The sequence below is a fragment of the Tachyglossus aculeatus genome, chromosome 1 (assembly GCF_015852505.1).
Source record: "Tachyglossus aculeatus isolate mTacAcu1 chromosome 1, mTacAcu1.pri, whole genome shotgun sequence".
In the NCBI taxonomy this organism is placed as follows: domain Eukaryota; kingdom Metazoa; phylum Chordata; class Mammalia; order Monotremata; family Tachyglossidae; genus Tachyglossus; species Tachyglossus aculeatus.
The window spans coordinates 132,469,860-132,494,415 of record NC_052066.1 but is presented as its reverse complement, the minus strand read 5'-3'; the positions used below and the strand labels follow the sequence as shown (position 1 = coordinate 132,494,415).

The following is a 24,556-nucleotide window of genomic DNA, read 5'->3' as shown; positions in this document are numbered from 1 at the left end:
CAAAACTCACCTGTGCTGGGCAGCTGCGGCATGGGAGAGAGTCAGTGGTGGAGACTCAAGTTTCCTGTGGGGAAAAAGGCAATGGAAAACTACTTCCTTATTTTTACCAAGTAAACCCTATGGATACACTACCAGAATGATTGCAGATGGAGGTGGAGTGTTCTGGGAGAGAGATGTGTCCATGGCATCGCTATGGGTCACATGACTCCACAGCATAAGCCAAGACAAGAAAAGAAACTGTTGGAGTTGGCAAGAAGGTCATTGGTGACCTTTGAATATTATTTAATAATAATAATAATGGTATTTGCTAAGTGCTTCCTATGTGCCAAGCACTGTTCTAAGCGCTGGAGTAGATACTGGGTAATCAGGTTGTCCCACGTGGGGCTCACACCTGTAATCCCCATTTTCCAGAAGAGGTAACTGAAGCACAGAGAAGCTAAGTGACTTGCCCAACATCACACAGCGGACAAGTGGTGGAGTCGGGTAAGAACCCATGTCCTCTGACTCCCAAGCCTGGGCCCTTTCCACTAAGTCACAGTGATGGTTTCTGTGGAGGGAAGGGGAGGGTGAAGCCAGATTGGAGGGGCTCAAGGAGAGAACTGGAGGAGCAGTAGAGGGAGCAGGTGCAGACAATTTGCTCAAGGAGCCATTTACTGATTGATTGATTGATTCATTCATTCATTTGATCATATTGATTGAGAGCTTACCATGTACAGAGCACTGTATTAAGTGCTTGGAAAGTACAATACACCAATAGAGATGATCCCTGCCCACAATGGGCTCAGTCTAGAGGGGGGAGACATATATATATGTATATATATACATATATATACATATATGTATATGCATATATGTCTATATGTATATAGACATATATATATGTCTATATATATAGAGAGGGGGGAGATATATATATATATACTGTGGGGCGGGGAGAGGGGGGAAGAGCAAAGGAAGGGAGTCGTTCCTAGATGGTCTCTTTCCTTTGGAAATATAGGGCCTGGAAGGAGATGGAGACTTCCTACATGTCACAGCCAGTTGCTCTCCTTCCCCCAGCCTTCAGGCATAGTTTTTCTTTCAGATATCCCCAATTTCTCCACCCACTTCTTTGTCAAGCAGCTCTAGAGGGGAGGGAGATATTAGAGTGTTTAGTCAGCTGATTTTCTGCTGCTCTATCCCTGGTCCAGGAGGCCTAGGGCACCAGCTGGCTTTATGCTTGGAGATTTTAAGCAGCTGCTTTCCCTGTGCCTTGGCTTCTGCGGCCGAACTCCCTGGCTCAGAAACGGTACCTACATTCTCAGGGACCTGAGAAAGGAACATAGAGTCCCCACAACACATTGAGGTGGGGGGTCCATAGAATAGGGATTGTCTCGATTTGTTGCCGAATTGTACTTTCCAAGCACTTAGTACAGTGCTCTGCACACAGTAAGCGTTCAATACGATTGAACGAGAGAAACAGCGTGGCTCAATGGAAAGAGCCCAGGCTTGTGAGTCAGAGTTCCCAGCTCTGCCATGTGTCAGCTGTGTGCCTTTGGGCAAGTCACCTAACTTCTCTATGCCTCAGTTACCTCATCTGTAAAATGGGGATGAAGGCTGTGAGCCCCCTGTGGGACAAACTGATCACCCTGTACCCCCCCCCCCCACCAGTGCTTAGAACAGTGCTTGGCACATAGTAAGTGCTTAACAAATGCCATCATTATTAGTATTATTATATGGGTTCAAATCCCAGCTCTGCCAATTCTCAGCTGTGTGACTTTGGGCAAGTCACTTCACTTCTCTGTGCCTGTTACCTCATCTGTAAAATGGGGATGAAGACTGTGAGCCCGATGTGGGACAATCTGATCAACTTGTAATAACAATAATGGCATTTGTTAATGCGCTGAGGGGGGGAAACAAGGTAATCAGGTTGTCCCACGTGGGGCTCACAGTCTTAATCCCCATTTTACAGATGGGGGAACTGAGGCACAGAGAAGTTAAGTGACTTGCCCAAAGTCACACAGCAAACAAGTGATAGAGCCGGGATAAGAACCTATGACCTCTGAGCTCCAAGTCCAAGTCTTTCCACTGAGCCAAGCTGCTTCTTGTATCCTCCCCAGCACTAAGAACAATGCTTTGCACATAGTAAGCAATTAACAAATGCCATGATTATTATTATTATTGAACAAACGCTCTGGTTGCGGTAACCCCCAATAACTATGTTACAAGTGCGCATGACATCATCATGTCAGGTTACAATTCATTCAATCGTATTTATTGAGTGCTTACTGTGTACAGAGCTCTGTACTAAGTGCTTGGGAAGGACAAATCAGCAACATATAGAGATGGTCCCTACCCACCAAAAGGCTCACAGTCTAGAAGGGGGAGACAGACAACGAAACAAAACAAGTAGACAGGTGTGAAAATCGTCAGAACAAATAGAATTATAGCTATATACACGTCATTAATAAAATACAATCAATCAATCGTATTTATTGAGCGATTACTGTGTGCAAAGCACTGTACTAAGCGCTTGGGAAGTACAAGTTGGCAACATATAGAGACAGTCCCTACCCAACAGTGGGCTCACAGTCTAGAAGAGTGCAGTACAGTACAGTAAATACATACAAATAAAATGGAGTAATAAATATATACAAATTCATGCAAGTGCTGTGGAGAGTTACAATCCTGGGTAACGCCTGGGATGTCACATGCGTTTGAACATCTGGTGCACATACGCAAGCAGGGGATCACAAGACACTTCTCCCACTTTTTCCTTTCCAGAGTTTAGGCAGGGTGGCTCAGTGGAAAGAGCCCGGGCTTGGGAGTCAGAGGTCATGGGTTCTAATTCCGGTTCCCCCACATGTCTGCTGTGTGACCTTGGGCAAGTCACTTCACTTGTCTGAGCCTCAGTTACCTCATCTGTCAAATGGGGATGAAGACTGTGCGCCCCACGTGGGACAACCTGATCACCTTGTATCCCCCCTCAGCGCTTAGAACAGTGCTTCGCACAAAGTAAGCGCTTAACAATCAATCAATCAATTGTATTTATTGAGCACTTACTGTGTGCAGAGCACTGTACTAAGCGCTTGGGAAGTACAAGTTGGCAACATATAGAGACAGTCCCTACCCAACAGTGGGTTCACAGTCTAAAAGGGGGAAACAGAGAACAAAACCAAACATACTAACAAAATAAAATAAATAGAATAGATATGTACAAGTAAAATAAATAAATAGAGTAATAAATATGTACAAACATATATGCAGGTGCTGTGGGGAAGGGAAGGAGGTAAGATGGGGGGGATGGAGAGGGAGATGAGGGGGAGAGGAAGGAGGGGGCTCAGTCTGGGAAGGCCTCCTGGAGGAGGTGAGCTCTCAGTAGGGCCTTGTAGGGAGGAAGAGAGCTAGCTTGGCGGATGGGCAGAGGGAGGGTATTCCAGGCCCGGCATTAACAAATGCCATTATTATTATTATTATTATTATTATTATTATTATTATTATTATTATTATTATTTTTAACTTTCTCAAAGAAGCGAAGACAGTTGCCCCTCTGGAGGCCGACCTTAACACGAATGCATACGCGTCTAACCCCGCACCACTCCTGATGGGAAGCAGCGTGGCTCAGTGGAAAGAGCCCGGGCTTGGGAGTCAGAGGTCATGGGTTTGAATCCTGTCTCCACCACTTGTCAGCTGTGTGACTTTGGGCAAGTCACTCAACTTCTCTGTGCCCCAGTTCCCTCATCTGTAAATAATAATAATAATAATAATAATAATAATAATGATGGCATTTGTTAAGTGCTATGTGCAAAGCACTGTTCTAAGCACTGGGGGTATACAATGTGATCAAGTTGTCCCACGTGGGGCTCACAGTCTTAATCCTCATTTTTACAGATGAGGTAACTGAGGCTCAGAGAAGAGTTAAATGACATGCCCAAGGTCACACAGCAGACTTGTGGTGGAGCTGGGATACGAACCCATGACCTGTATATATGTATATATGTTTGTACATATTTATTACTCTATTTATTTATTTATTTATTTTACTTGTACATATCTATTCTATTTATTTTATTTTGTTCAGTATGTTTGGTTTTGTTCTCTGTCTCCCCCTCTTAGACTGTGAGCCCAATGTTGGGTAGGGACTGTCTCTATATGTTGCCAATTTGTCCTTCCCAAGCGCTTAGTACAGTGCTCTGCACATAGTAAGCGCTCAATAAATACGATTGATGATGATGATGATGACCTCTGACTCCAAAGCCTGTGCTCTTTCCACTGAGCCACGCTGCTTCTCGTAAAATGGGGGTTAAGACTGTAAGCCCCACGTGGGACCACCTGATCCCCTTGTAAACCCCCCCAGCGCTTCAAACAACGCTTTGCCCATAGTAAGTGCTTAATACATGCCATCATTATTAGCATTGTGAGAATACTAATTCTCAGGAGAAGCAGTGTGGCTCAGTGGAAAAGAGCCCGGGCTTTGGAGTCAGAGGTCACGGGTTCAAAGCCCGGCTCCGCCGCTTGTCAGCTGTGTGACTTTGGGCGAGTCACTTCACTTCTCTGGGCCTCAGTTCCCTCATCTGTAAAATGGGGATGAAGACTGTGAGCCCCACGTGGGACAACCTCATGACCTTGTATCCCCCCCCTCAGCGCTTAGAACGGCGCTTTGCACATAGTAAGCGCTTAATAAATGTCATCATTACTATTATTGAATGGAAATGATGTATTTAGTATCTGTATTTAGTATGTATTTGATGTATCTGGTATTTAGGAGGCCTTCCCAGACTGAGCCCCTTCCTTCCTCTCCCCCTCGTCCCCCTCTCCATCCCCCCCATCTTACCTCCTTCCCTTCCCCACAGCACCTGTGTATATGTATATATGTTTGTACATATTTATTACTCTATTTATTTATTTATTCATTTTATTTGTACATATCTATTCATTTTATTTTGTTAGTATGTTTGGTTTTGTTCTCCGTCTCCCCCTTTTAGACTGTGAGCCCACTGTTGGGTAGGGGCCGTCTCTAGTTGTTGCCAATTTGTACTTCCCAAGCGCTTAGTCCAGTGCTCTGCACACAGTAAGCGCTCAATAAATACGATTGACTGATTGATTGATTGATTGAGTCACTTCACTTCTCTGGGCCTCAGTTCCCTCATCTGTAAAATGGGGATGAAGACTGTGAGCCCCACGTGGGACAACCTCATGACCTTGTATCCCCCCCCAGCGCTTAGAACAGTGCTTTGCACATAGAAAGCGCTTATGGTTGTACATATTTATTATGGTTGTACATATTTATTATGGTTGTACATATTTATTACTCTATTTATTTATTTATTTATTTTACTTGTACATTTCTATCCTATTTATTTTATTTTGTTGGTATGTTTGGTTCTGTTCTCTGTCTCCCCCTTTTAGACTGTGAGCCCACTGTTGGGTAGGGACTGTCTCTATGTGTTGCCAATTTGTACTTCCCAAGCGCTTAGTACAGTGCTCTGCACATAGTAAGCGCTCAATAAATACGATTGACTGATTGATTGAATGATTGAGTCACTTCACTTCTCTGGGCCTCAGTTCCCTCATCTGTAAAATGGGGATGAAGACTGTGAGCCCCACGTGGGACAACCTCATGACCTTGCATCCCCCCCAGCGCTTAGAACAGTGCTTTGCACATAGTAAGCGCTTATGGTTGTACATATTTATTATGGTTGTACATATTTATTATGGTTGTACATATTTATTACTCTATTTATTTATTTATTTATTTATTTTACTTGTACATTTCTATCCTATTTATTTTATTTTGTTGGTATGTTTGGTTCTGTTCTCTGTCTCCCCCTTTTAGACTGTGAGCCCACTGTTGGGTAGGGACTGTCTCTATGTGTTGCCAATTTGTACTTCCCAAGCGCTTAGTCCAGTGCTCTGCACACAGTAAGCGCTCAATAAATACGACTGACTGATTGATTGATTGATTGAGTCACTTCACTTCTCTGGGCCTCAGTTCCCTCATCTGTAAAATGGGGATGAAGACTGTGAGCCCCACGTGGGACAACCTCATGACCTTGTATCCCCCCCAGCGCTTAGAACAGTGCTTTGCACATAGTAAGCGCTTATGGTTGTACATATTTATTATGGTTGTACATATTTATTATGGTTGTACATATTTATTACTCTATTTATTTATTTATTTATTTTACTTGTACATTTCTATCCTATTTATTTTATTTTGTTGGTATGTTTGGTTCTGTTCTCTGTCTCCCCCTTTTAGACTGTGAGCCCACTGTTGGGTAGGGACTGTCTCTATGTGTTGCCAATTTGTACTTCCCAAGCGCTTAGTCCAGTGCTCTGCACATAGTAAGCGCTCAATAAATACGATTGATGATGATGATGACCTCTGACTCCAAAGCCCGGGCTCTTTCCACTGAGCCACGCTGCTTCTCGTAAAATGGGGATTAAGAGAAGCAGCGTGGCTCCGTGGAAAGAGCCCGGGCTTTGGAGTCAGAGGTCATGGGTTCGAATCCCGACTCCGCCACGTGTCTGCTGTGTGACCTTGGGCAAGTCACTTAACTTCTCTGAGCCTCAGTTCCCTCATCTGTAAAATGGGGATTGACTATGAGCCCCACGTGGGACAACCTCATGACCTCGCATCCCCCCCAGCGCTTAGAACAGTGCTTTGCACGTAGTAAGCGCTTAATAAATGCCATCAATCAATCAATCGTATTTATTGAGCGCTTACTATGTGCAGAGCACTGTACTAAGCGCTTGGGAAGTACAAATTGGCATCACATAGAGACAGTCCCTACCCAACAGTGGGCTCACAGTCTAAAAGGGGGAGACAGAGAACAGAACCAAACATACCAACAAAATAAAATAAGTAGGATAGAAATGTACAAGTAAAATAAATAAATAAATAAATAAATAGAGTAATAAATATGTACAACCATATATACATATATACAGGTGCTGTGGGGAAGGGAAGGAGGTAAGACGGGGATGGAGAGGGGGACGAGGGGGAGAGGAAAGAAGGGGCTCAGTCTGGGAAGGCCTCCATCATCATCATCATCATCATTAAGACTGTAAGCCCCACGTGGGACAACCTGATCCCCTTGTAAACCCCCCCCCATTGTTTCGAACAGCGCTTTGCACATAGTAAGCGCTTAATAAACGCCATCACTATTAGTATCGTGGTCGGACACTGGCAGCGGGCGCAGACGGCGCCTTGGGCCGTTCCTCGGGCGCATGCGCTCTAGCTCCTCGGCGGCAGGCCGGCCGAACTACAGTTCCCAGACGCCTTTGCGGGGCGGGGGGCCGTGACCCGGATGTGCCTGCTGCCCGCGCCTCGGCAACCGCTACGTTTAAAGAAGATCCTCGAGGGGCGGCTGCAAACGGGGCCGGGGTCGGAGGGTCCGCGCCCAGCCCGCCGCTCCCGCATTATGAGGTAGAGGCGCCTCTATGGGGGGGGGGGGGGAACCCCTCTTCACTTCCGGTCCCTCCCACGCCCCCCCCCCCAAGAACGGGGATTTCTGGCCGAACTCTCACCTCCCCCCCCAAAAAAAAAGTTGGTTCATTCCCCCCCCCCCCCATTTAGGACGGCGCCCGAGCGAACCTCGGGTTTCCTCCCGCCCAGATGATGGATTCTCCCCCCCGTCCCGCCACCGGCGAACCCGAGTCGATGGCAGAGGACGCAATCAAAGAGGAGAGGGACCGGACGGAAGGCGAAGGGGCGTCCGCCCTGGGCGAAGACGATATCCAATTCGTGTGTGTAAGTAGGGGCCCTAGAGCCGACTCATCATCCTCATCATCATCATCAATCGGATTTATTGAGCGCTTACTATGTGCAGAGCACTGTGCTAAGCGCTTGGGAAGGACAAGTTGGCAACATCTAGAGACAGGCCCTACCCAACAGTGGGCTCCCAGTCTAAAAGGGGGAGACGGAGAACAAAACCAGATATACTAACAAAATAAAATAAATAGGATAGATATGTACAAGTAAAATAAATAGAGTAGTAAATATGTACAAACGTATATACATATATACAGGTGCTGTGGGGAAGGGAAGGAGGTAAGATGGGGGGATGGAGAGGTGGAGACGAAGGAGGGGGCTCAGTCTGGGAAGGCCTCCTGGAGGAGGTGAGCTCTCAGCAGGGCCTTGAAGGGAGGAAGAGAGCTAGCTTGGCGGATGGGCAGAGGGATTGGGGGCATTCCAGGCCCGGGGGAGGACGTGGGCCGGGGGTCGATGGCGTCGGGAACTTGGCTGTCGTTGGCGGGGGCCTGCAGTCCTTCACCTGCTTAGTGGGGGAGAAGGGAAGGGACCTTCCTTCCTCTCCCCCTCGTCAATCAATCAATCAATCAATCAATCAATCGTATTTATTGAGCGCTTACTATGTGCAGAGCACTGTACTAAGCGCTTGGGAAGTACAAATTGGCATCACATAGAGACAGTCCCTACCCAACAGTGGGCTCACAGTCTAAAAGGGGGAGACAGAGAACAGAACCAAACATACTAACAAAATAAATAGAATAGACATGTACAAGTAAAATACATAAATAAATAAATAGAGTAATAAATATGTACAACCATATATACATATATACAGGTGCTGTGGGGAAGGGAAGGAGGTAAGACGGGGGGATGGAGAGGGGGACGAGGGGGAGAGGAAGGAAGGGGCTCAGTCTGGGAAGGCCTCCTGGAGGAGGTGAGCTCTCAGCAGGGCCTTGAAGGGAGGAAGAGAGCTAGCTTGGCGGATGGGCAGAGGGAGGCCATTCCAGGCCCGGGGGATGACGTGGGCCGGGGGTCGATGGCGGGACAGGCGAGAACGAGGTACAGTGAGGAGATTAGCGGTGGAGGAGCGGAGGGTGCGGGCTGCGCTGGAGAAGGAGAGAAGGGAGGTGAGGTAGGAGGGGGCGAGGTGAAGCCTTGAAGCCCAGGGTGAGGAGTTTCTGCCTGATGCGCAGATTGATCGGTAGCCATTGGAGGTTTTTGAGGAGGGGAGTAATATGTCCAGAGCGTTTCTGGACAAAGATAATCCGGGCAGCAGCATGAAGTATGGATTGAAGTGGAGAGAGACACGAGGATGGGAGATCAGAGAGAAGGCTGATGCAGTAGTCCAGACGGGATAGGATGAGAGCTTGAATGAGCAGGGTAGCAGTTTCTCCATCCCCCCCATCTTACCTCCTTCCCTTCCCCACAGCACCTGTATCTATGTATATATGGTTGTACATATTTATTACTCTATTTATTTATTTTAATTGTACATATCTATTCTATTTATTTCATTTTGTTAGTATGTTTGGTTTTGTTCTCTGTCTCCCCCTTTTTAGACTGTGAACCCACTGTTGGGTAGGGACTATCTCTATATGTTGCCAATTTGTCCTTCCCAAGCGCTTAGTACAGTGCTCTGCACACAGTAAGCGCTCAATAAATACGATTGATGATGATGATGATGATGCTTAGTGGGGGAGAAGGGAAGGGACCTTCCTTCCTCTCCCCCTCGTCCCCTTCTCCATCCCCCCCATCTTACCTCCTTCCCTTCCCCACAGCACCTGTATCTATGGATATATGGTTGTACATATTTATTACTCTATTTATTTTATTTGTACATACCTATCCTATTTATTTTATTTTGTTAGTATGTTTGGTTCTGTTCTCTGTCTCCCCCTTTTAGACTGGGAGCCCACTTTTGGGTAGGGGCTGTCTCTATGTGCTGCCAATTTGTACTTCCTAAGCGCTTAGTACAGTGCTCTGCACACAGTAAGCCCTCAATAAATATGATTGATGATGATGATAAGTCGTCCCAAGAGGTGGAAATTGAGAGTCGTTTCTAGGGCCCCCCGGCTCTTGGGTTGATGGGACAAGATTGTCCGTGGCCCACGTCAGTCAATCAATCAATCAGTCGTATTTATTGAGCGCTTACTGTGTGCAGAGCACTGGACTAAGTGCTTGGGAAGTCCAAGTTGGCAACATATAGAGACAGCCCCTACCCAACAGTGGGCTCACAGTCTACATATCGTAAACATTGTACAACTGCTCTGTGGAGTGAGCGGTCATCATCATCATCAACATCATCATCAATCGTATTTATTGAGCGCTTACTATGTGCAGAGCACTGTACTAAGCGCTTGGGAAGTCCAAGTTGGCAACATATAGAGACAGCCCCTACCCAACAGTGGGCTCACAGTCTACATATCGTAAACATTGTACAACTGCTCTGTGGAGTGAGCGGTCATCATCATCATCAACATCATCATCATCAATCGTATTTATTCATTCATTCAATCATATTTATTGAGCGCTTACTGTGTGCAGAGCACTGTACTAAGCGCTTGGGAAGTACAAGTTGGGTCATATAATGATATTGTATGTGTTAAACACTTACTATATGTCAAACACTGCACTAAAGCATTGAGATAGATACAAGGTAATAAGTTTGGACACAGTCCCTGTCCCACATGGGGCTCACAGTATAATGGATTCATCCTTTCCTGTTCAACTTAGGCTCCACAGTGAGCGCTTACTATGTGCAGAGCACTGTACTAAGCGCCTGGGAAGTCCAAGTTGGCAACATATAGAGACAGCCCCTACCCAACAGTGGGCTCACAGTCTACATATCGTAAACATTGTACAACTGCTCTGCAGAGTGAGCGGTCAACAAAGCGTGTTAAAAAAAATAATCAAATTAATTGAAATCTAGGGGATGACAGATTCTGTTATTTTTATAATCATCATCATCAATCATCAATCGTATTTATTGAGCGCTTACTATGTGCAGAGCACTGTACTAAGCGCTTGGGAAGTACAAATTGGCAACGTACAGAGACAGTCCCTACCCAACAGTGGGCTCACAGTCTAAAAATCGTGAACATTGTACAAGTGCTCTGTGGAGTTAGCGGTCAACAAAGCATGTTAAAAAAATAATCAAATTAATTGAAATCTAGGGGATGACAGATTCTGTTATCTTTATAATCATCATCATCATCATCAATCGTATTTATTGAGCACTTACTATGTGCAGAGCACTGTACTAAGCGCTTGGGAAGTACAAATTGGCAACATATAGAGACAGTCCCTACCCATCAGTGGGCTCACAGTCTAAAAGGGGGAGACAGGGAACAAAACCAAACATACTAACAAAATAAAATAAATAGAATAGATATGTACAAGTAAAATAAATAAATAGAGTAATAAATATGTAAAAACATATATACATATATACAGGTGCTGTGGGGAAGGGAAGGAGGTAAGAAGGGGGGGATGGAGGGGGAACAAGGGGAAGAGGAAGGAAGGGGCTCAGTCTGGGAAGGCCTCCTGGAGGAGGTGAGCTCTCAATAGGGCCTTGAAGGGAGGAAGAGAGCTAGCTTGGTGGATGGGCAGAGGGAGGGCATTCCAGGCCCGGGAACAAAGCATGTTAAAAAAACAATCAAATTAATTGAAATCTAGGGGATGACAGATTCTATTATCTTTATAAGTTAATCTTATTTGATGCAAGCAAATTTAACATAGCCTTTTCTTTGTATGGTAATGATGTATTTAACACAAAGGTAAATAAAGTATAAAGTCAACTGTTCATTCCCAACAGCTGAAGTTTTTTTTAAACTGTGGGGCTATGAGATTGTAAAGGGTGTAAGTGAGGTGATCTCTTTCTTTCTGCTTGTATTTTTTCCAGCGATGGAGTCTTGCCTTCTCGGTGCAAGGTCCCATCCTTGAGGCTTACACAGACACAGTTGGGGGAGCGTTTTCAAACTTCAGGTTTTGCCTTTTCTTCTTCCTGTGGCTCCGTGTCCCAAATGGGAGTCTTGATATGTTCTGGTAGTTTTTCTAATCTGGTCTTGGTTACTTCCATGGCAACCCCTTCAGGTAAATTTCGTTGGATGTATTCCAAATAGACATTAGCTGTGCTTCCAGTTAGATGCAGCAACTCGAGGCACCTGTAGAGCGTTCTCATTTCGTACTGCACTCCTTCATTTCGTACTGTCCTTCCCCTGGCCTGGAATGCCCTCCCTCCTCACATTACATGTTGCCAACTTGTACTTCCCAAGCGCTTAGGACAGTGCTCTGCACACAGTAAGCGCTCAATAAATATGATTGATTGATTCGCCAAGCTAGCTCTCTTCCTCCCTTCAAAGCCCTACCGAGAGCCCACCTCCTCCAGGAGGCCTTCCCAGACTGAGCCCCCTTTTCCCTCTCCTCCTCCCCATCGCCCTCCCTCTGCCCCGCCCCCTTCCCCGCCACACAATACTTGTATAGATTTATTACTCTATTTTACTTGTACATATTTACTATATCAGCACGGCTCAGTGGAAAGAGCACGGGCTTGGGAGTCAGAGGTCATGGGTTCAAATCTCGGCGCCGCCACTTGTCAGCTGTGTGACTGTGGGCAAGTCACCTAAATTCTCTGCGCCTCAGTTACCTCAGATGTAAAATGGGGATTAAGACTGTGAGCCCCTCGTGGGACAACCTGATCACCTTGTGTCCTCCCCAGAGCCTAGAGTAGTGCTTTGCACATAGTAAGTGCATAACAAATACCAAAATTATTATTATTATTACTATTATATAGCTATAATAGCTATAATTCTATTTATTCTGACAGTTTTGACACCTGTCTACATGTTTTGTTGTCTGTCCACCTTCATTCATTCAATTGTATTTATTGCACGCTTGCTGTGTGCGGAGCACCGTGCTAAGCACTTGGGAAGTACAAGTCGGCAACATATAGAGGCGGTCCCTACCCAACAGTGGGCTCACAGCCTAGAATGGGGAGACAGACAACAAAAGAAAACGTGTAGACAGGTGTCAAAATCGTCAGAACAAATAGAATTAAAGCTATATGGACATCATTAACAAAGTAAATAGAATAGTAAATATGTACAAATAGTGTAGTAAATCTGTACAAATATATACTAGTGCTATGGGGAGGGGAAGGAGGTAGGGCAGGGGGGATGGGGAGGAGGAGAGGAAAAAGGGGGCTCAGTCTGGGAAGGCCTCCTGGAGGAGGTGAACTCTCAGTAGGGCTTTGAAGGGAGGAAGAGAGCTAGCTTGGCGGATGTGCAGAGGGAGGGCATTCCAGGCCAGGGGATGGACTTGGGCTGGGGGTCAATGGTGGGACAGACGAGAATGAGGCACAGTGAGGAGGTTAGTGGCAGAGGAGCAGAGAGTGCAGGCTGGGCTGTAGAAGGAGAGAAGAGAGGTGAGGTAGGAGGGGGAGAGGTGATGGAGAGCCCTTGAAGCCAAGAGTGAGGAGCTTTTGCTTGATTCGTAGGTTGACAGGCAGCCACTGGAGATTTTTGAGGAGGGGAGTAACATGCCCAGAGCATTTCCATTCAAGATAATCTGGGCAGCAGAGTGAAATGTAGACTGAAGTGAGGAAAGACAGGAGGATGGGAGATCAGAGAGGAGGCTGATGCAGTAGTCCAGTCGGGATAGGATGAGAGATTGAACCAGCAAGGTAGCGGTTTGGGTGGAGAGGAAAGAGTGGATCTTGGCGATGTTGTGGAGGTGAGACCGGCAGATTTTGGTGACGGATTGGATGTGTGGGGTGAACGTGAGAGCGGAGTCAAGATATGCTCCAAGGTTGCGGGCTTGTGAGACGGGAAAGATGGTAGTGCTGTCTACAGTGATGGGAAAGTCAGGGAAAGGGCAGGGTTTGGGAGGGAAGAAAAGGAGTTCAGTCTTCGCCATATTGAGTTGTAGATGGCAGGCAGACATCCAGATGGAGATGTCCTGAAGGCAGGAGGAGACCCAGGCCTGAAGGGAGGGAGAGAGAGTAGGGGCAGAGATGTAGATTTGGGTGTCATCAGCATAGAGATGATAGTTGAAGCCTTGGGAGTGAATGAGTTCATCAAGGGAGTGAGTGTAGAGAACAGAAGGGGACTAAGAACTGACCCTTGAGGGACCCCTACAGTAAGGGGATGGGCAGGGGTGGAGGAGCCCCCAAAAGAGACTGAGAATGAACGGCCGGAAAGATAAGAGGAGAACCAGGAGAGGACAGAGTCTGTGAAGCCAAGGTTGGATAGCATGTTGAGGAGAAGGGGGTGGTCCAAAGTGTCGAAGGCAGCTGAGAGGTCGAGGAGGATTAGGATAGAGTAGGAGCTGTTGGATTTGGCAAGAAGGAGGTCATTGGTAACCTTTGAGAGGGCAGTTTCGGTGGACTATAGGGGACAGAAGCCAGATAGGAGGGGGTCAAGGAGAGAGTTGGCATTGAGGAATTTGAGGCAGCGGGTCTAGACAACTCATTCTAGGAGTTTGGAAAGGAAGGGTAGGAGGGAGATAGGGCGTGAACTAGACTATGAGCCCGTTGTTGGGCAGGGACTATCTCTATATGTTGCCAACTTGTACTTCCCAAGCACTTGGTACAGTGCTCTGCACTCAGTAAGCACTCAGTAAATACGTTTGAATGAATGAAAGAGTTGAAATGTCTGGTGGTGCCGAGAGCCATTTGTTATGGACGAAGCCCAGGCCATTTCTAACAGTGTGCTGAACTGGAGCAGGTTGATTCAATGGTAGTTTCTCGTGGTTTAGTGGCACGAGCCTGGGCCTGGGAATCAGAGGATGTGGATTCTAATCCCTCATCCGCCACTCGTCTGCTGGGTGACCTTGAGCAAGTCATTTAACTTCTCTGGACCTCAGTGACCTCATCTGTAAAATGGGGATTAAGAATATGAACCCCACATGGGATAACCTCATTATGCTGTATCTACTCCAGTGGTTAGAACAGTGCTTGGCACATAGGATGTGCTTAACAAATATTATTATTATTATTATTATTTAGGCTTCAGATCCCTTTCCTTTCTTCTTTCTCTTCCCCCAGAACCAATCCATATATCCCCAGCTGTATCTAGCCTGACTTCCAAACAGGCTACTGCCCTCCTCCCTGACTCCCAGTTGGTTCTGAGCCAGGTGCAGGTGCAATTAAATCCGCCAATTACACTTCCCCCCTTTCAAAGCCCTACTGGAGATTCACCTCCTCCAGGAGGCCTTCCCAAACTGAGCTTTCCTTTTCCTCAGCTTCCCCTCCCCATCACCCCATCTTGCTCACTTTGCTGTATCCCCCTCTGCCCCAGAGCACTTGTGTATATATGTACATATCTGTAATTCTATTTCTATTAATGCCTGTTTACTTGTTTTGAGGTGTGTATATCTATAATTCTATTTATATTGATGCTGTTGATGCCTGTTGGCTTGTTTTGGTGTCTGACTCCCCTCTCTACCCCTTTCTAGACTGTAAGCCCGTTGTGGGCAGGGATTGTCTCTTTATTGCTGAATTTTACTTTCCAAGTGCTTAGTACAGGGCTCTGCACACAGTATGCACTCAGTAGATTCATTCATTCATTCAATCGTATTTATTGAGCATTTACTGTGTGCAGAGCACTGTACTAAGCGCTTGGGAAGTACAGGTTGGCAACATATAGAGACGGTCCCTACTCAACAGCAGGCTCACAGTCTAGAAGGAGGAGACAGACAACAAAACAAAACATATTAACAAAATAAATAGAATAGTAAATATGTACAAACATATACACAGGTGCTGTGGGGAGGAGAAAGAGGTAGGGTGGGGGGAATGGGGAGGGGGAGGAGAGGGGAGGAAGAAGGGGGCTCAGTCTGGGAAGGCCTCCTGGAGGAGGTGAGCTCTCAATAGGGCTTTGAAGGGAGGAAGAGAGCTAGCTTGGCGGATGTGCGGAGGGAGGACATTCCAGGCCAGGGGGAGGATGTGGGCCGGGGGTTGACGGGCGGGGCAGGTGAGAACAAGGCACAGTGAGGAGGTTAGCGGCAGAGGAGCGAATGGTGCGGGCTGGGCTGTAGAAGGAAAGAAGGGAGGTGGCAAAAACTCCTCACCCTGGGCTTCAAGGCTCTCCATCACCTCAGCCCCTCCTACCTCACCTCCCTTCTCTCCTTCTACAGCCCAGCCCGCACCCTCCGCTCCTCTGCCGCTAATCTCCTCACCGGGCCTCGTTCTCGCCTGTCCCGCTGTCGACCCCCGGCCCACGTCCTCCCCCTGGCCTGGAATGCCCTCCCTCCGCACATCCGCCAAGCTAGCTCTCTTCCTCCCTTCAAGGCCCTACTGAGAGCTCACCTCCTCCAAGAGGCCTTCCCAGACTGAGCCCCCTCCTTCCTCTCCCCCTCTTCCCTCTCACCATCCCCCCTGCCTTACCTCCTTCCCCTCCCCACAGCACCTGTATATATGTATAGATGTTTGTATGTATTTATTACTCTATTTTATTTGTACATATTTATTCTATTTATTTTATTTTGTTAATATGTTTTGTTTTGTTCTGTGTCTCCCCCTTCTAGACTGTGAGCCCAATGTTGGATAGGGACCGTCTCTATATGTTGCCAACATGTACTTCCCAAGCGCTTAGTATAGTGCTCTGCGCACAGTAAGCGCTCAGTAAATACAATTGAATGACTGAATAGGAGGGGGCGAGGTGATGGAAAGCCTTGAAGCCGAGAGTGAGGAGTTTTTGCCTGATGCGTAGGTGTAGGTTGATTGGTAGCCACTGGAGATTTTTGAGGAGGGGAGTAACATGCCCAGAATGTTTCTGCACAAAGATGATCCGGGCAGCAGTGTGAAGTATAGATTGAAGTGGGGAGAGACAGGAGGATGGGAGATCAGAGAGGAGGCTGATGCAGTAATCCCATCGGGATAGGATGAGAGATTGAACCAGCAGGGTAGCGGTTTGGATGGAGAAGAAAGGGTGGGTCTTGGCGATGTTGCAGAGGTGAGACCGGCAAGTTTTGGTGACGGATTGGATGTGAGGGGTGAACAAGAGAGCACAGTCGAAGATGACACCACGGTTGCAGGCTTGTGAAACTGGAAGGATGGTAGTGCCGTCAACAGTGATAGGAAAGTCAGGGAGAGAGCAGAGTTTGGGAGGGAAGATAAGGAGTTCAGTCTTGGACATATTGAGTTTTAGATGGCGGGCAGACATCCAGATGGAGATGTCTTGAAGGCAGGAGGAGACATGAGCCTGAAGGGAGGGAGAGAGAGCAGGGGCAGAGATGTAGATTTGGGTGTCATCAGCGTAGAGATGGTAGCTGAAGCCGTGGGAGCGAATGAGTTCACCAAGGGAGTGAGTGTAGATAGAGAACAGAAGGGGACCAAGAACTGACCCTTGAGGAACCCCTACAGTAAGGGGATGTGAGGGGGAGGAGGAGCCCGCAAAAGAGACTGAGAATGAACGGCCGGAGAGATAAGAGGAGAACCAGGAGAGGACAGCATCTGTGAAGCCAAGGTAGGATAGCGTGTTGAGGAGAAGGGGGTGGTCCATAGTGTCGAAGGCAGCTGAGAGGTCGAGGAGGATTAGGATAGAGTAGGAGCCGTTGGATTTGGCAAGCAGGAGGTCATTGGTGACCTTTGAAAGGGAGTTTTGGTGGAATGTAGGGGACGGGAGCCAGATTGGAGGGGGTCGAGGAGAGAGTTGGCATTGAGGAATTCGAGGCAGTGCGTGTAGACGACTCATTCAAGGATTTTGGAAAGTAATGGTAGGAGGGAGATAGGGCAATAACTAGAAGGGGAGGTGGGTTCAAGAGAGGGTTTTTTTTAGTATGGGGGAGACGTGGGCATGTTTGAAGGCCGAGGGGAAGGAACCAGTGGAGGGTGAGCGGTTGAAGATGGAAGTTAAGGAGTGGAGGAGGGACAGAGCGAGAGATTTCATAAAATGAGAGGGAATGGGGTCAGAAGCATAGGTGGCCGGAGTAGCACTTGAGAGGAGGGAGGACATCTCATCTGAGGATACTGCTGGGAAGGATGGGAGAGTAGCGGAAAGGGTTGAGAGCCGAGGGGTGGAGAAGGAGGAGGAGTGACTTTGGGGAGCTCAGACCTGATGGAGTTAATTTTACTAATGAAATATGACTGAATGAATGAATTAATAACTTTACAACGTGCTGCAGTCCCAGAAACGACAACATATGGGGGTTACTAAGTACCTCAGCTGGCATTGGGGTTGAAGAAAGGGTTGCCATAGGTAAAATGTCTGCACTCTTCAACAATCCATTGAGTGCTTAGTGTACTTGAGCACTTGGGAAATTGCAATACGTGATATTGTTCAGACCACAGGGCAGGGATACTAATAATAATAATGATGCCATTTATTAAGCACTTACTATGTGCCAAGCACTGCACTGGAGTGAGGTGGGGGGGGAATACAAGGTGATCCGGTTGTCCCATGTGGGGCTCACAGTCTTCGTCCCCATTTTACAGATGAGGTAACTGAGGCATAGAGAAGTTAAGTGACTTGCCCAAAGTCACACAGCTGACACTTGGTGGAGCGGGGATTTGAACCCATGACCTCTGACTCCCAAGCCTGTGCTCTTTCTGCTGAGTCATGCTGCTTCTCAAGCTCACTCAACCCCTGTGGCCATACTTCAGTGTCCTCTGGCCTGTAGACAGTTTAGGAGGTAACAAGCTTTTCCAGTGTGGTGTTTAGGGACATCAATCCCACTTTATTTTATGGTATTATTGTGAAATTGCCAAATTTTGTTTATTAAAAATCAGGCACTGCCTGACTTGTAGTTTTGAGAGCTTTGACATTGTAAAGATTGGAAAATATTATGTATTTTCAGTAGATTGATCTTGAGGAATAAGGGAACATTCTTCAGCAAGCCTGGTCTGTCTTGGTATGGCACCCTCTGCTCCTCAGCCGCTAACCTCCTCACTGTGCCTCGTTCTCGCCTGTCCTGCCGTCGACCCCCGGCCCAAGTCCTCCCCCTGGCCTGGAATGCCCTCCCTCCTCACAGCTGTGAAACTCGCTTTCTTCCTCCCTTCAAGGCCCTGCTGAGAGCTCACCTCCTCCAGGAGGCCTTCCCAGCCTGAGCCCCCTTTTTCCTCTCCCCCTCCCCATCCCCCCTGCCCTACCTCCTTCCCCTCCCTACAGCACCTGTATATATGTTAGTACAGACTTTTTTACTCCATTTATTCTACTTGTACATATTTACTGTTCTATTTATTTTGTCAATGATGTGCATTTAGTTTTACTTCTATTTATTCTGATGACTTGACACCTGACCACTTGTTTCGTTTTGTTCTCCGTCTCCCCCTTCTAGACTGTGAGCCCGTTGCTGGGTAGGGAATGTCTCTATATGTTGCTAACTTGTACTTCCCAAGTGCTTAGTACAGTGCTCTGCACACAGTAAGCGCTCAATAAATATGACTGAGTGAATGAATGCAGGGTCAGAAGAAATGGTTGTGCATGTCCATCTGATTCCAGTCAACACATAAGTACTGTAATGCAATTTCTCCTAAACATGAGGTTCCATTGTCTGTAGTTCCCATTGAATAAATGGTTGACAGAGGGGCACAAATCAGCTTGTCATTTTGAGCCCATTTATCAGAGTGGGATGGGTGGATAGTGAACATGATGATAATAGGAGAGTCTGTTTCTGTGGACCAAAAGAAAACTAAGTATATAGTAATTGGCCTTCAGGAAGTTTAATTTTATAATAGGCATCCACAGGAGGGCTAGCGTAGGGCAGAAAATGGCAAGGTAATGCAGGATAAAATAAAAATAGTCATGGTTGATTTGAAGTTGTAGCTCATACAAGTTTTTCTTAAACCAAGAGCAGGCTCTGGCAACCAAAAATGGTTATGCCAAGATGGCAGGGAGGAAAGCAAAGGAGCAGGACTCATCATGAGCTCCCTCAAGCAAATCTTGAGGTCAGTGACCTAAATCTGGCACCAGGGGTGACTCATAGTTGCTATATAAGTCTTGGGAGCAGTGACATAAACTCGGAGAACACAGAATTGATGTGGTCCTGGGCATGGACAGCAACAAAATGATTTGTAGATATGTACATAACTGCTTGCGTTGTCTTGAGTAAACTCTGCTTTCCCCATGAGTTTGTAAACTATTCCAGATTAGGGATCCTTTCTTTAATACTCCCCTACTGTTTTTGGTACCTAATATGCATTCATGAAATGCTGTTGATTCATTCATTTAATTGTATTTATTGAGCGCTTACTGTGTGCAGAGCACTGTACTAAGTGCTTGGGAAGTACAAATTGGCAACATATAGAGACGGTCCCTACCCAACAGCGGGCTCACAGTCTAGAAGGGGGAGACAGACAGCAAAACAAAACAAGCAGACAGGTGTCAGTCCCATCAGAATAAATAGAATTATAGCTATAAACATATTAAAAAATAGAGTAATATATACAAATATACATGTGCTGTGGGAAGGGGAAGGGCGTAGGGTGGGGGGGGCGATGTGGGGGGGAAGGAGGAGGAGAGAAAAAGAAGGACTCAGTCTGGGAAGGCCTCCTGGAGAAGGTGAGCTCTCAGTAGGGCTTTGAAGGGAGGAAGAGAGCTAGTTTGGCGGATGTGTGGAGGGAGGGCATTCCAGATCAGAGGTAGGACATGTGCCAGGGGTCGATGGCGGGGCAGGCGAGAACAAGGCACAGTGAGGCGGTTAGCAGAAGAGGAGCAGAATATGCTGGCTGAGCTGTAGAAGGAGAGAAGGGAGGTGAGGTAGGAGGGGGCAAGGTGATGGGAAGCCCTGAAGCCAAGAGTGAGGAGTTTTTGCTTGATTCGAAGGTTGATAGGCAACCACTGGAGATTTTTGAGGAGGGGAGTGACATGCCCAGAGCGTTTCCATACAGAGATAATCCGGGCAGCAGAGTGAAGTATAGACTGAAGCAGGGAGATCAGAAAGGAGGCTGATGCAGTAATCCAGTTGGGATAGGATGAGAGATTGAACCAGCAAGGTAGCGGTTTGGATGGAGAGGAAAGGGCGGATCTTGGCAATCTTGTGGAGGTGAGACCGGCAGGTTTTGGTGACGGATTGGATGTGTGGGGTGAATGAGAGAACGGAGTCAAGGATGACACCAAGGTTGCGGGCTTGTGAGGTGGGAAGGATGGTAGTGCCATCCACAGTGATGGGAAATTCAGGGAGAGGACAGGGTTTGGGAGGTACGATAAGGAGCTCAGTCTTGGACATGTTGAGTTTTAGGTGGCGGGCAGACATCCAGATGGAGATGTCCTGAAGGCAGGAGGAGATATGAGCCTGGAGGGAGGGAGAGAGAACAGGGGTGGAGATGTAGATTTGGGTGTCATGACAGTAGTTAATATGCTGTTTGTAGACAGTCACACTCAAATAAGACCACAACTCAGATTCCTGTAAAAACAACAAAAAGTTTTGCCTCAAGTTGCTGTCAGTGTGGCTATTTACAAAACTAAGAAAAAACCTTTGTGGATAATCCTCCTAAGAACATATAGATAAATTAGCATGCACTACATTTTTTTTGTCATGTATCAGAGATTGTTTTAGTATGAAATGTCTATTCAGCAGGAGAATGACTGGTTAAAATTACAGCATGAATTTTAGTTTAGGTTTATCTGGGACTCATTAACCTTAGAGGTACAAGGTTAATGAGTCCCAGATAAACGTAAACTGCAATTAGAAAATATAACTTCTGTTTTTGAAAGTCACCCTGGGCAATTTCTGTATGAAGAAAAGAAAGAACAGCGAAGTCAGTGTTTTTTTTTTATAATTTGTACTTATCTTTCAATCCAATTAAATTGGACAGAACCTCCCCAAAGGAGGTGGTTGTTTTGGGGTTTTTTGAAATTTTCACTCATTTCTCAAATTGGAAGGGATTTATTTTGGCAACTGTATTGATTGTCCAATTCTACAACTTCAGTTCTACAACTTCAGTTCTACAACTTCTGTTAGTTCCAGTCCACTATTGTTTATTCATTTGGGTAGAGTTATTAATGAATATTACATTTTGTGGTAAGTAAAGAGCAAAAATAAAATTGAATACTCTAATGATAAAAATGTGTAGAGTTTTAACGTATTAAATTTTCCCAATTTTGCTCTCAGATCCCAAATATAAATGTTTTATGCCTTTTTTTCTTTCATTCCACTTATTACTCTTTGGTCAGTAAAATTTAATTCTAAATTGCTACATCCAGGTTGAGGCTCCATATTTAGAAGGAAATGGAAAAGTATCTGTAGGAGGGCCACAAAGGAAATATAAAGGATTGGAAATTAAATCCTGGGAGGAGAGATTTTAATTTCGACCCAAAACTGGGGAATTGAAGACTAAGGGTGATTATTTTACAACAATCTTCACACATATAAAATGCTCATATTCATGGAGGATTGAAAAATAAAAGAATTTTTAAAATCATGGATGATTTAGGCATTAGAATTTCATGTTGCAGGCTATACCCATTAAAATGAGTAACCAAGAAAGAATGAATCATTTCCTAAAATTTGAAAACAGGTTTTAACTTTTATTTATTGATTTATTTTTGAGGTGGGGAAGGGTTTCATCCTTGCAAATCCTCCCATTAGGCCAAAGTTCCAACACCACATGATCAAGCAGCTTCAGAGAACATGATGCAGAACCCAGACAGGCACAGGTTTTGGGAAAAAGATTCCCTGATAGATTGCGAGACCTGTGTGGGACAGGGACTAAATCCGACCTGATTAGCTGGTACCTACCCTAAGGCTTAGTACAGTACGATGCATATAATAAGTGCTTGACAAAATACCATTAAACAAAAAATAATAGGATTCTAGTCAAAATATAAAATGAAAACACACATCATCATGGCAGAACTGAGTGTGAATTTGGCTGTACTTGAAGTAATTGAATTATGGGTGGAAACCTGCATTATGTCTTTGGCTTGGAAGATTCCTAGCTGGCATTGTGTGTCCCTTTGACTTTCTCATGGGAACTTGGAGTGTGGCTGCCAAAGAGTGCTTCAGGCTGGGAAATGGACACTTACGGCCATACTTCAGGCACTGAATTTTGGTCCACAACATTCCTATTTTAACTCTACATTCCATTTTGACCCCCAGATAATCTGGGTCTGGCGTCCACTTAAGCGTATGAATTTTTGAAGTGTTGGGCCTCTCAAAGAAATCCATTCAAAAATGATTAAAACCTCTAGTATGTGTGAAGAATAGATCTCTGTTCTTTAGCTAGGGTGTGGGTCAAAGTCGGGCAATCTGAGCTTACCTCCTGCTTGAAACTATGGCTTGGACACATCCCTACTAAGGGAAATGCTTGTAGGTTTTGATCAAGTTCCAGATTGTACAGTGGAAATGCAACAGTTGGTACTGTACTCCTTCTGATCTTTCCACTCCCACTTTCACCATTTGTAAGGGCTTCTAGTTACATTTAGTGTCTGGTAAGCTATTTATTGGTCAGGCCTGCACAGGACAAACCTAATGACTGTTTGAAAGCTTTCCAAACACTGTGTGTATCTCAACTATAACTCAGTGGTCGGTAGCGATCAGTTTTTTAAAATCATGGTTTAGCATGGTAAATTACTAGTTGGAAGCTGCTCTGTATAGACAGGCAGTGTTTAAGGGATAGTGGCTTTATATATGCCTCTTGCTTGCCTATAGAATTGGCCTTTTCATTCAAATGTATTTATTGAGCATGTACTCTGTGCAGAGCACTGTACTAAGCACTTGGGAGAGTACAATATAACAAAATAAACATTGTTGACAGCTCTTTCCTAGAAGGGGCCAGCAGCCTTGATTTTTTTTTTCTCCCCTTCCCCAAAATTTCATGGGTGGCAGGAAAACCAGACGTAAGGTTTATTCATCAAACAGATGGGCTTGTTGACATAGTTCCTGAGATAAAGTTAGCAGCTTGTTGCTCCAAAGCGGAATACTATTTGCATTGATACTTCATACTACATTAGATACCAAAGTAATTTTGCATTCACCTTGAACAGATTTGCATCTGTGTTTCCACAGGACTGTACCTTAAAAAAATGATGCATTAATTTCCCCTTTGCTCTGACTTTTGTATACTGCATTCTTAAAAATCTTGCATTCTTGAAAAGTCAGTACTGCCTCAGTGTCCACTCTTCAGAGGAAGGGCAACAAAATTATTTTGTTGGCTACAGAATATTTGGAAAAAATTGTAACTTTAAGTCCCTCATCATGCTTTGGCTTATGTATGAACCTCTGCATCCATTTGTTTGACTCTCAAAAAAGAAGTTTTCCCTTCTATTTGAATGTTGTAAAGCACTTTGCCAGAAACACAACGTGAATATTTTCAATTGGGTAGATGAGGGTACCCTCTCAGAGCATAACAATGTTTTGAGAACAGGCACTTAACTTATGGGTTTGATTTTTAGAAAAGGTCGAGAATAATGTATGCATGCTTCTGCTGCATAAGTTATTTTAAACCAACTTCTGCATGAAAATATAAAGACCAGCATTCTGATTTTTACTGTTGCCTCTAAACTGTAAGCTTCTTGTGAACAGGGATTGTGTTTGCCAATTCCATTGTATTGCACTTTCCCAAGCACTTAATACAGTGCTCTACACACAAACACTCAAGTAAGTTCCATTGATTGATTGGTGGCTTGATTGATACTCAGTATTGATTTTTAAATTCATTCAATTCTTTTTTAGGAGGGACTACAAAGACCAGTTTTGGAGTACATTGATCTGGTCAGTAGTGATGAGGAAGAACCTAGCACCTCCCATGGTAACGTGAGTACCACAGTTTCATCCTTTTGCAAATGGCGTTTGCCCAGGGTAGGTATCATTCTGGGCCTTGAAGTGTGGGTTGAGTTCCAGATCAGCTCCGAATTGGATCATTCCAAGCCTTCAGGCTGGCCTGGGCCA

General features: G+C 45.7%; 1 protein-coding gene across 2 annotated transcripts in view; it reads left to right on the top strand.

Annotated features, from left to right (window-relative positions):
* The first annotated feature begins 7,578 nt into the window (after positions 1–7,578).
* Positions 7,579–24,556, top strand: part of LOC119928180 (E3 SUMO-protein ligase ZNF451-like) — a 68,889-nt gene continuing 51,911 nt past the window's right edge. For both annotated transcript variants that reach the window (XR_005451055.1, XM_038746190.1), the window contains exons 1-2: positions 7,579–7,729; positions 24,341–24,421. Coding sequence is in view for 1 of the 2 variants with exons in the window: in XM_038746190.1 (XP_038602118.1) it covers positions 7,595–7,729; positions 24,341–24,421 (216 nt within the window). In the remaining variant the exon portion in view is untranslated. The remainder of the gene's footprint in view (positions 7,730–24,340; positions 24,422–24,556) is intronic.